Consider the following 13,074-nt stretch of genomic DNA (forward strand, 5'->3'; position numbering starts at 1 on the left):
ATACAGGTAACCGCTTTCTTTAAGCTGATTCTTTGCTCATTTACATAAACATTTCAGAAGTGAATGAAACCATTATTCTTGCCAATTCACTAATTATGATAAGCATAAAACTGCTGCATATTCCCAAATTATTTCTACTTTGCCTAACAATGGTCATATTTAGATGCCATGTAATTTTTAAAATTTTCCCAGACCATACAAGGTGATTTCCCAACTAAATTGGATTCTATTTTGTTGAGTAGTTAGGCAAAAACCTGGAAATGAAATCAAACAAACTAAAACCAAAGAATTTATTTATAAAGACGGTATTTTTATTTCATCTCCCCTAATTCTTCTCCCCTGCTTTAAAAAAAAAACAAAAAAAAACTATGAAGGCCTTTTAGAAGTGTGATGGGTTAGGTCCCCTTTGTTGGAAAGTTCTGAGTCTTCATAGGCATGCTAAAGGCATTAGCTGAACCAACGTTTCTGAACGTTCATGTTTGCTGTTATCTAAAGCTAACAGGGGTGCAAAGTCATAACTGAATTTTAACCCTAAGTCAGAGAAATCAAACTTCTAAATTTGGAAATAATAACAATTTAATAGACAAAACAGTATCACAGTGAATAAAATATTAAAGCATTATCTTTTTTTCATTCAATAGCATGAAGAGTTTTCTGGTGTCATACAAAGATTGCTCTTTAAAGCCAAATTAACTAGAAAAAAGACTGCCACAACACACGGAGACACAAGTTTATCACTGTAGATATTATACAGATAAGCAAAACACATCGTACCCATGTCCAGAGCTTTCTAGAAATCTCATTATATAACTTACCAATTTACTCAATGTTACATTTCAAACAAAATGAACTTTTTTTAAAAAAAACCTTATAAATATATAAATCCAAACCACAAAACACCTTCTAAACATGGTATTTACTCTAAACACAAATGGATTTCTGGAAATTGCATCACAATGCTATCTAAACTAGATTTTATAAAATCATAAATGTATTTAGCTGTATCTTGGGGCTTAAATTCATTGGACCATATCTCATGTATACTACTCTCATCCTACTTACTTTGGGCATACATATTCCCAAAGTTTAGTTTTACAATTAAAATCAAACTGCTATTCCAGTTGGAATGGGTGCACTGTACCTGCATCACACAACAAAGTTTTCATAACAAGTTAAAGTCGTCTTAGTAATGCCCCCTTTCTAAGAGTTACAAATATTTTAATGTTAATCATTAGTAATGTGTTTTAGAGACTAGGATGCTTTTTTAAATTTTTGCCTAGTTTCTGTGAACATTCTATTCTGCCAACTTGTAATCTAAACAAATCCTTCTCAGAAATATATACATTCAAGTTTCCCTACATCATGAAAAGAAGTTCATTAACTCAAATCACCTAGGTTATGCTTGTATTCAAAATAAATTGTGTAAGAACTTGAATCCATTCCAAAACCAACTCAAAGACAACAGGGATAGCAACATGATGAGCTGCACTCTGCCCCTGCCATTTTACTTCCTTGAAGGGTCTTTTCAAGCAGGGCATTAGCTTTGCACGTCTCTTGCCCACCCCTTTGTCTAGACTCAACACAAAGTCTTGAACATAAACCTAAACCATCATATTTTGGTACAGCTCAGTACCGTACAGCAAAATACTTAGGTTCTCAGCACTTCAGATTGTGAGCTGAAGCATCTCATTAACTGTTTCTGGTTTTCATTGCCACAGTTCACCTCGAATTGTTATAAGATTCAGTTAAGTAAATCCTAATAGAACCAAAAATATAATGGGGAAAAAAAGTCTTTATGAATTTATAGCAACTAATTTAAATGGAACCTTTTCAGGACAAGGGGTGAGGCTGATTGGGCAATGCAGTTTAAAAAAAACAAAACTAAGATGTTATAAGGAAAGACTCAAATGAAGGTTTTCATGAATAATAACCGCTGTATAAGTTCATTCTCCTCCATTCTTCTCAGATAAGACTGAGGTGAGAGGAACATAGACATGGAGGAAAGAGTGTGTCTCGAGGACAAATGGCCATATTCTGCCATGAAGTTGACTGTGATGCAAATTCCTCAGTGCTTTTCATTCTCTTTAGGAATGTGGCAAAACAGGTATTCAGTTGAAACTACCCAAGGGAATGGAACCGAGTTTCCTCTTGGCAAGGGAGAATGCGCAGAGGGAACAAGTATCTCAGTGGGATCACTGACCACAGAGAGTGACTTAAGAGAGAAAACACCTGAAGACAATTCCAGGGTGTTCCAATACCAGGAATATGGGGAGGGAAAGGAGTACACACTTTGTAAATGAATGTGTCTCAGAGCAACTTTCCTCTTGTGTCCAACTGCCATCCTAGAACATCCATGAATACAAAAGGAGGGATCCATGCTCTCCCTACAGCATAACACGCTGCACCCCTGCCGTCTGTCTGGCAGTGCTAACAGAAACCCTGCCCTTTCTCTGGGAAGACTCACTGCTGTCAGTGCTCCGTGAAGAGTGAGCTTATACAATTTTGCTAACCCCTAAATAGAAATGAACATTTTTACTTCCAGCCTACAGGAAAACCAATCAAGTCAACATATGGCCAAGGGCTTTGTTAATGTCATGGACACTAATCACAAAGAACATAAAAGAAAATAAATTATAAATTATCTAACTTCACACTCAAACAGGGCAATGTGTGTCCAATTTCTTATTTTGCATATCAGTTAAGAAGGAGGTGCCATACAGTCTAGAAATTCATGACAAACACACTGGCAAAAACCATACACCATAAGAATAACAAGGCTCGAAGGGACCAGGCTGACAAAGACGACCCCAAGGGTGACTTTCTTAGACACCAGTAAGTAGATTCCTAAGGGTAAGGAGCTGAAGTAGAGCAAACCTAGCAACCACACTAACACCCGGATGGACGTCTGAAACAGCAGGGACGTGCAGTTCCACACAGTCCAGTTGTGTGACACAGTGGTGACAGAGTCAAAACTCGCAGGCCTATAAAATTCTACCACAGGAGTGGAGCTCAGGGACGGGGAGCTCTCTCTCTGCACCTCCATGATGGTTATGACCAGGCAGTTGGAGGACGTGTGAGAAGGACTGACCAGAGAGGCCAGCCTCTTGGGGGTGAGCAGCAGCTCAGTGGGGTTCTCTGGCAGGCACTTCTTCCCTTTGCCTCCACAAGTCAAGTTTACAAGGATGTTGTTGTCATCGGGCAGGCTACTAACTTCATCATCTGGCAGGCACGTCTCAAACCTGCAGAAAGGACAGACAATGACACCTTGTGGGGAATCCCCAAAGTCTATGATCTTGTAGAGGCATTTGGCACAAACCCTATGACAACACTCCAGAACTTTGGGTTTCCTCTGTTTCAGATTGTATCGATTGTAACAGATTTTGCACTCCAGCTCATCAGAGGCCTGAGACTCCACAGTGTCTTCGGGAGGTTGACTGGCCATCTTGAATTATGTGTGCAATCTTATGCCAGGTGGGTCTTCTTGAAGAATGGCTTTGATTAAGGTGCCCCTCTGAATATCATATCATCCAAATCTGGCAGCGACGCAAAAAGGCAGGACAAGTAGTGAAAGAAACCAGAAATCTTCCAGGCATTTTCAACTTCTGCATATAACTCTGTCTCAAACACATATTTATAAAGGCCACATGAAGGGTCTGTAAAGAAGAAAAGAGATTCTAATATGATGAACAGTTCACTGAAAAGGTGTTTCTGAAAAGTGCTTTATGGAATTTTCTGAGCTTCAAGGATTAGAAGCAATAAACTTAAAAGGTTAAATCCCCTTCATCTTTTCACACACTTCTGTCCCTAGAACAGAAAAGTGTTATCTCCATGCTTAGCTGTTTCAGTCAACAAGCATGATAGTGAAGAAAGAGTTAAGAATCCTAATGGGTGTAAAGGACAGTATAGAGCTGGCTACGTGCTCTAGAACATACTTTGGTCTAGATACAAGAGATTTTCACTCTGAAACTTGTAACAAATTCTGGCCTCTGAAAACTGAATGGGACATGTATCAAAAACAGAAAACTAATTGAGTATTGTTGGTGTAAATACCAGGTGTCTAAATACCGTCAATAGTGCTTAGGAATACACAAAAGGGAATATTAAGGACAAATGTTAAAAATGTGTTTTCAGAGACTGCTTTGATAGAGATAAGAGCATATTTAAGTAGAGCAAACTGTTCTTACCTTCTCAGTGTAAAGAAATCTGTTATATAAATGCCTTTATTGTTTGACTATTCCATTTCAATTTTTTTGTTTCAATACCAGTCTTGAAAACCACAGCTGTGCATATACATTCACTAAAGGAAGAATGAGGTATGTAACACCCGATATAAGCATTATGAACAAGTCAAGTCTAAGTCCCAAGAAAGAGAAGTAAACACAGACATAGCTATGTCTCTAGACATGAAGAAATCACTTGTGCGTGGCTATGAAGAAATACTCAACATTCACTTACTCATCTACTTTATTTCATGAAAACTTTTTTTAGTAAAAGGAAAGTGTAATACAATCTACAGTCCTTACTATTACTACTACTGGTTATTACCAGCTTTGGGCAAATGGCTGAAGGTTAATTTTATATGCACAGTCAGTTCTCAATTTTCAGTACTAATGGGAGGGAGCAGTAATATAGAAAATCTCCAAATTATTTTTAATTAGCTTTAATATATGTAGTATTTTTGGTAGTTGATTCACCTTAAATTATGTTTGGCTTAGAAAAATATCAAAATGTATTTGATTTTCTGAGCATATCTCTAAGCAATAATAGCAGAAAGCTCTCATAACAGTTCTGAGGTCAGAGAGTAACTGTGCTAGACATTTAAATTTGCTATGGATCATGCTGCACTAACAGAGAAAGGCAGTGGGTAGCTGAATCTGGATAACTTTAAAAATCATGAATAGTTGACTTATTAATACATACTATCTTCATTTTAAGACTTTAATTTTTAATTGACTTCCTATTCTACAAGAATGTGTAATGGATAGCAGTGGCAAGATGTATACTTGGTGGCAAAAAGATGTCAATCTACAGAATCTCTGGTAGCCAAAAATGTAGGTAGGATTTTTTAAAATACAGTGTATGTATGCCTGTATTTCAAAACTGCTACCACGAACCAAGCTCTATGTATCCAGCCTAACACACAAAAAAGATATACAGACACAAACATCAACTCTTCTCTCTCCTTTCCTTCCATGTGCCCTAATTTTCCTCATTCCTGATCCTGATCCCATTCAGGATACACATGCCCATGTCACTGCAAAACATGACTATGTCTTGCTCACAGCTCCACAAGGCTGGCGTTTTTTTTTCCTCCTGTGGGATGAACATCTTCAGGATGATAGCCAAAGAACAAGAAGGAGTTCTATCCTGGTCACCACACAGTCCTAGCTCACTTCATGGGACAGTCCCCAGCCCTGGGCAGTTCACTGGTGATCTGCCACCTAGAAAGCTCCCATTCATTCCCTGCTGAGCACAAGGCTCTTACAACAGTACCCCCAGTAGCCACACACAGACTTCAGCCCACCCAAATGGAACATGTCATTTGTTCTTTGCAGCTACATGCCCACCCAGAGGTAATGCTCTCCTGAATCCAGAGGTTAGGAAGCTGATGGTCCCAGCAGGGTTAGCAGCAGTGTCTGTCCCCATTGCCACAGAAAGGACTGAGGTATGTGAAGTCATGTGGAAAAAGGAAAAGAAAATATGTAAACACATGCATAAAGACATCAGAAAAAAAATGTAAAACAGCCAGTGAAGATAACTAGGCAAAATTACATCTAGAAATTTTGCACAGAAAGCTAGAGTAGACACATAAGGGTTTATGAATACGTGAGAACACATTAGAACATCAGCATTTGACAGTCAGCAGGTCACATTCCTACTTTCTGTACCAAGCTTCCAACCATTAGAAGAGTGGCAGTAACACTTTATGTTGGGCCAGCCACGATTTCTAGCTGATAATTATGTGAACCTAAATTATTTCCTTGAAAATACTGAGCTATTATTTGAAACAAAGCTTTGTTTTGTCACAGAAATACTCTATCAGATTACTGAGTATGTTAAGATAGAGTGTTATGTGATTATAATGTTCGTATTTATACAAATTTATACAAGGGACTTCTTGGTAACATGCAAAGAAAATACTCAATATTCAAATATCCAATAAAAAATATACCTACTCTAATTCCAAGGCCAGCTCTAGCAAACCTATTCCATCAGCAGGAAAGCCTTCATCAAGTCCTGCCTCTAAGAATGGCTCTTCTGGGCAAGACCAGGTGACAGCCTTGAGCTCTGGTAGCATTCCTGGAAATGCAGCCAACACAAGTATTTCTTCCTGGAATGGCAGAAAAAAGCATGGTGATTGTTCCTCTTGAAAAGCCAGGCTACCAATTGCTAGAGTTAAAAAAAAAGTTTCATCTATCTTATTATGATTTTAAGATCCCTCAAAGAACTTGAATAATAACCAAAAATCTAAACCTTTCTAGGGTTATAATTAGTCAGAATTGTTCTCTGGGTCTCTAAAAGATACTCATTCCAGCCCATCTCCACCCTGCCTTCACTTCTGTCAAAAGCTGTAGACAACAATCATGATGTTCAGTGAAAGCCAGATCCAAAAGAGTAAGACTGTATGAGTCCATTAATATAAAGTTCACAAACCAGGCAAAACCAAGCTGTAGCATTTAGGTGTGCAAGCTTAGGTGGTAAAGCTAGGATGAAAAATCTGGAGGTGATAAGACTACATGTCAGGTTTATTAGTCCATTCTCATGCTGCTAATAAAGACATATCCAAGACTAAGTAATTTATATAGAAAAAGAGGTTTCATGGACTCATAGTTCCACATGGCTGGGGAGGCCTCACAATCATGGCAGAAGGTGAAAGAGGCGCAAAGGCATGTCTTACATGGTGGCAGGCAAGAGAGAATGAATGCCAAGCAAAATGGGAAACCCCTTATAAAACCATCAGATCTTGTGAGAACTCACTATCATGAGAACAGTATAGGGGAAACTGCCTTCATGATTCAATTATCTCTACCTGGCCCTGCCCTTGACATGTGGGGATTATTACAATTTAAGGTCAGATTTGGGTGGGGACACACAGCCAAACCATATTATTCCACCTCTGGCCCCTCCCAAATCTCATGTCCTCACATTTCAAAACCAATTATGCCTTCCCAACAGTCCCCAAATGCCTTAACTCATTTCAACATTAACTCAAAAGTCCACAGTCCAAAGTCTCATCTCAGACAAAGCAAGTCCGCCTATGAGCCTGTAAAATCAAAAGCAAGTTAGTTACTTCCCAGATATAATGGTGGTACAGGCATTGGATAAATATACCCATTCCAAATGGGAGAAACTGGCCAAAACAAAGGGGCTAAAGGCCCCATGCAAGTCCAAAATCCAGCAGGGCAGCCAAATCTTTGACTCCATGTCTCACATCCAGGTCATGCTGATGCAAGAGGTGGGTTCCCATAGTCTTGGACAGCTCTGCCCCTGTGGCTCTGTAGGGTACAGCCTCCCTCCTGGCTGCTTTCACAGGCTGGCATTGAATGTCTGAAGCTTTTCCAAATGCACAGTGCAAGCTGTCTGTGGATCTATCACTGTGGGGTCTGGAGGACGGTGGCCCTCTTCTCACAGCTCCACTAGGCAGTGCCCCAGTGGGGACTTGGTGTGGGGGCTCCAGCCCCACATTTCCCTTCCACACTGCCGTAGCAGAAGTTCTTCATGGGGGCCCCACCCCTGCAGCAAACTTCTGCCTGGACGTCCAGGCATTTCCATACATCCTCTGAAATCTAGGTGGAGGTTCCCAAACCTCAATTCTTGACTTCTGTGCACCCACAGGCTCAATGCTGCATGGAAGCTGCCAAGGTTTGGAGCTTGCACCCTCTTAAGTCATGGGCTGAGCTGTACATTGACCCCTTTTAGCCATGGCTAGGATGTAGGGCACCAAATCCTGAGACTGCACAAAGCAGCAAGGCCCTAGGTCCAGCCCACAAAAACATTTTTTCTCTTAGCCCTCTGGGTCTGTGATGGGAGGGGCTGCCACGAAGACCTCTGATATGCAGAGACATTTTCCCCATTGTTTTGGCAATTAACATTTGGCTCCTCATTACTTATGCAAATTTCTGCAGCCAGCTTGAATTTCTCCTCAGAAAATGGGTTTTTCTTTTCTATTGCATCATCAGGCTGCAAATTTTCTCAACTTTCATGCCCTGTTTCCTTTTTTTTTTTTTTTTTGAGACAGACTCTTGCTCTGTTGCCCAGGCTGGAGTGCAGTGGTGCAATCTCAGCTCACTGCAAGCTCCAACTCCCGGGTTCACACCATTCTCCTGCCTCAGCCTCCTGAGTAGCTGAGACTACAGGCATGTTCCACCATGCCCGGCTAATTTTTTTTTTGTATTTTTAGTTGAGACGGCGTTTCACTGTATTAGCCAGGATGGTCTCTATCTCTTGATCTCATGATCCGCCCACCTTGGCCTCCCAAAGTGCTGGGATTACAGGTATGAGCTACTGCGCCCGGCTACTCTGCTTCCCTTTTAAACACAAATTCCAATTCCAAACCATATCATTGTGAATACATAAAACTGAATGCTTTTAACAGCACCAAAATCACCTCTTGAATGCTTTGCTGCTTAGAAATTTCTTCCACCAGATACCCTAAATCATCTCTCTCAAGTTCAAAGTTCCACAGATCTCTAGGGCAGGGGCAAAATGCCATCAGTCTCTTTGCTAAAACATAGCAAGAGTTACCTTTATTCCAGTTCTCAACAAGTTCCTCATCTCCATCTGAGACAACCTCAGCCTGAACCTTATTGTCCATATCACTATCAGCATTTTTGTCAAACGCATTCAAAGTCTCTAGGAAGTTCCAAACTTCCCCACATCTTCCTGTCTTCTGAGCCCTCCAAGACTCTAGGAAGTTCCAAAGTTGCCCACATTTTCCTGTCTTCTTCTGAGCCTTCCAAACTGTTCCAACCTCTGTCTGTTACCCAGTTCCAAAGTCGCCTCCACGTTTTCAGGTATCCTTATAGCAGTACCCCACTCCTGGTACTAATTTACTGTATTAGTTGATTCTTATGCTAATAAAGATATACCCAAGACTGAGTCATTTATAAAGAAAAAGAGGGTTAATGGACTCACAGTTTCACATGGCTGGGGAGACCTCACAATCATGACAGAAGGCAAAAAAGAAGCAAAGGCACGTCTTACGTGGTGACAGGCAAGAGAGAATGAATGCCAAGTAAAATGGGAAACCCTTTATAAAACCATCAGATCTCATGAGAACTTACTATCATGAGAACAGTATGGGAGAAACTGCCCCCATAATTCAATTATCTCCACCTGGCTCCACCCTTGATGTGGGAATTATTACAGTTCAAGGTGAGATTTGGGTGGGGACACAGAGCCAAATCATATTACCAGGACAGCCGATGCCTTGAAGGGAAGAAAAGACAGTGTCCAAGCAGACTTAGTGCAGGCTACAGAGTGGCTGACAATGTTCTCTTCTTGACTGGGGTGGTACTTACAAGTGTTCATTTGTGCTACTCCATCACAGTAAAAAAAGAAAGGAAAGGAAATAGCAAAGGAAAAAGGAAAGAAAGAGAATCTATGACTGTTTTGGCTATTTTTATAGATACAGATTTTTCTACATTCAAAATGTATATTTTTCTGCCAACGCATATTTTGGATCAACTTACTTTTTCCATATGATCTGTATGTAAGTCCATTAATTTTTTTCACAAAATTGAAATGTCACGTATCTATCACCTTAATATTCACGCATTACTATAAATCAATACTGCTGGTAAGAATATAAATTAGTACAACCACTATGGAAAACAGTATGAACATTTCTCAAAAAACTAAAAATAGAAATACCTTACAACCCAGCAATTCCTCTACTGGGTATCTATCCAAAGAAAAAGAAATCAATATATTAAAGGGATACATGCACCCCCATTTTTATTGCAGGACTATCCACAATAGCAAAGATATGGAATCAAGCTATGTGCCCATCAACAGAGGAATGGATAAAAAAATGTGAACTACTATTTGGCAATAACAAAGAATGAAATCCTGTCATTTGTAGCAACATGAATGGAACCAGAAGTGATTACGTTAAGTGCAATAAGCCAGGCACAGACAGACAAATACCTCATGTTCTCACTCATATGGGAGCTAAAACATTATCTCAGGATGAGGTGGGAGAGGGAGAAAGAAGAGAGGTTGGTTAATGGGTACAAACATACAATTAGATGGAAGAAATAGGTTCTAATATTTGATAGCATACTAGGGTGACTATACTTAGCAACAGTAATGCGTATATTTCAAAGTAACCAGAAGGCTTGAAATACCAACATATAAAATTAATAAAGTTAAAGGTGATGAATACCTCAATTACCCTGACTTGACCATTATACATTCGTTGTATGTTACACTCACATGTACCCCATAAATATGTAAATTATTATATATTAACAAAAGAGGGAAAACGGATGAATCTCTAGGATGGACATATCTGTAGCATGCCTTGATGAGAACAAGTGCTAAAGTATGTCTCACCAGACACTGAGGAAAGAATCTGGTATGCTAAAATTGCCTTAAAAATAAATACACAGTTTTCTGTTCCTAGAAAAATACAACATTTTGAAATATATGAAGCTGGTATTCCTAACTAACCATTTAACAGTCTTTCATCCTTTTATAAGTCATCTGGGGATAAGACTATACAAATAAATAATTACCTACTATTATTCTCATAAATTAGCTTGAGCTCCTGGACTATTGGGCAAATGATTGTTTACACAGCCCTAAATAATAAACCACTTATTATTAGACTCAAATCCATCTTACTCTGCTACTTAATTCCCTTGATGGTGAAGATGCAAACTTGGCTTATATTTTAAAGCAAAGTCTCTCCAGTGGACGTCTGTTGTTTTTGTCTACCTAGGATCCTTTTTTCTCCTTTAGATCACATTGCTCCCTTCCCAACTGCCCTCACTTCTTTGGGGTAGTGTTTCCTACTCACTCAAATGACAAAATGGTGGGTGGGCTGTGTTAATCATAGTACCTCCCTTCTCTCCAAAGGTGTGGACTTGGGACCAGGCCTCGCTGATCACATACTCCACTACTCCCCCACTCACAAGGATTAGTCTAATGGGCATGTGACCCAAACTGGACTTCTCAAAGCTCCTGACTGCAACTCTTTTTATTTGAAGCTAGGGACAAGACAGGACAGGACAGAGACCAGGGGAAGGGACACAGAACCAGAAAAAGATGTATCAAGGAACTGCCATGGCAGCAAGAGGGAGAAGAGGAAGAATAAAGCCCAAAATATTAAGACAGTAAAGGAAAACAAGAGGCAGAGGTAAAAAAAAAAAAAACAGAGACAAACCTGATGAGACCTCAACTGAGTTTCTGAAGTCAATAATGTATGAAGGTTTCTGTGAGCCAATAAATTCCTTTTTTTGCTTATGCTAGTTTTCTGGATGGATTTCTGTTACTTACAACCCAAAGTGCCCTAATACAGTTACCATGCTGTACTTGACGTTCAGAATTTATTGTGTTTTTAGATCTAGGTTTCTACTTAGTATTACAGAAATTTATATAAATAATTCAACAAAACTCAGAGGCAATAGGCATTCTCTAAGATTTCATTTGCACACGTGTGCACACATGCATGCACATGTACACATAAACACACATTTACATATATAAATACACAAAGGTCATCAGACATATTGTTGCATATTTATTAGCGGCCTTTGTGTGTGTGCATTCATTTTTATTTGGTTCTTTTCTCCTCCACCAGTATCAGCCTGAATACCACCCCAAATGAAATCTTAGAGAAACTTTGCATCTGTACTCAAAATTAAATTGGTCTCTAGACTTTTTTGTGCTGTTAGGTTTCGGTATTAAATGTATGCTTATTTTGTAAGTGAAACAGGAGCTATTCATCTTCTGGAACAGTTTAAATACTGATAAAATTACGTGTTCTTTAAAAGTTACATAAAACTCAGCTGTAATTTCATATGATTCCATTGTCATTTGCAATAGTAGATCTTTAATCATTTTTCCATCTCTTTTAGCGTTATTGTCCTATTCAAATGTTCCATTTCTTCCTAAGTTAAATTTAGACATTTATATTTGACAAAGAAAAAATCCATTTCTTCTGGTTTTTCAAATTCATTGCCGTAGAGTTCCACAAATTCTTTTATCGTCTTTGCATCACCTCTGCCCCTGATTGTTTCTTTTCTCACTTACAGTCTTCTAAATTGTTTTATTCCTTATTAATTACCTAATCAAACTATTTTACTGTGCTTTTCAAAGACCAGCTAATATATGTATTTATCCTTTCTGTTACTTTTAATTTCATTAATTTCAGCTTTTATCTTTATTATTCTAATTTATTTTTGTTTGTTATGATTTGTTTTTTCCCAATTCATACTAAGAGTACACTTTGTCTTTATGCTTAAATACTGAAAGCAGCTAAAGACTATAGTATTTCCACTGGCTACAGCTTTTACTCCATCCCATAGCTTGTGGAATAGATTGTGTACCTTTTATTGATTTCTAGATGGCTTGTGATTTGACCTTTGATTTCTCCTTTGATATAAAGGTAATATAGGGCCAGGCATGGTGGCTCATGCCTGTAATTCCAACACTTCAGGAGGCTGAGGGTAGAGAATCACTTGAGCCTTAGGAGTCTGAGACTAGCCAGGGCAATATTAGACTCCATCTCTATTTTAAAAAATAATAATACATTTTAAAAAGGTTATATAGAGTTTTCTTAAATTTCTAAATAAAATTTATTTTTTATTGCCTTATGTGATTTCTAATAGTAAGGGATTATGATCAGAGAGCAAAATCTATAAAAAAATCTTTTCCTTTTAATTTATTATAGTGCTCTTTGTGGTCAAGTATATTTTTCTAAGTAGTCTAGAAAGAAATATTCTGTGTGGTTCTAGAATATCTATTAAACCTAACTTTTTAATTTATTCAATTTCTGAATGATCAAGTATGTGCAAGGTTATCACAGGTCAAAACAAGTGAGACAGGTTTATTTAAGTGTCTCACTAT

The 13,074-nt window shown here is 38.6% G+C and overlaps 1 protein-coding gene across 11 annotated transcripts in view; it reads right to left on the reverse strand.

The window, feature by feature from the left end:
- Positions 1–558: 558 nt before the first annotated feature.
- RNF182 (ring finger protein 182) overlaps positions 559–13,074 on the reverse strand; it is a 229,355-nt gene continuing 216,839 nt past the window's right edge. For 10 of the 11 annotated variants that reach the window (XM_063632890.1, XM_055263495.2, XM_063632887.1 and 7 more), the window contains one exon: positions 559–3,653. In XM_063632890.1, the coding sequence (XP_063488960.1) occupies positions 2,699–3,442 (744 nt within the window). In that variant the 5' untranslated portion in view covers positions 3,443–3,653 and the 3' untranslated portion in view covers positions 559–2,698. Of the gene's footprint in view, positions 3,654–4,184; positions 4,201–13,074 lie in introns of those variants that run through there. The other variant, XM_055263492.2, reaches the window with a different exon arrangement.

Source organism: Symphalangus syndactylus, chromosome 23 (assembly GCF_028878055.3).
Source record: "Symphalangus syndactylus isolate Jambi chromosome 23, NHGRI_mSymSyn1-v2.1_pri, whole genome shotgun sequence".
NCBI classification, from domain to species: Eukaryota; Metazoa; Chordata; class Mammalia; order Primates; family Hylobatidae; genus Symphalangus; species Symphalangus syndactylus.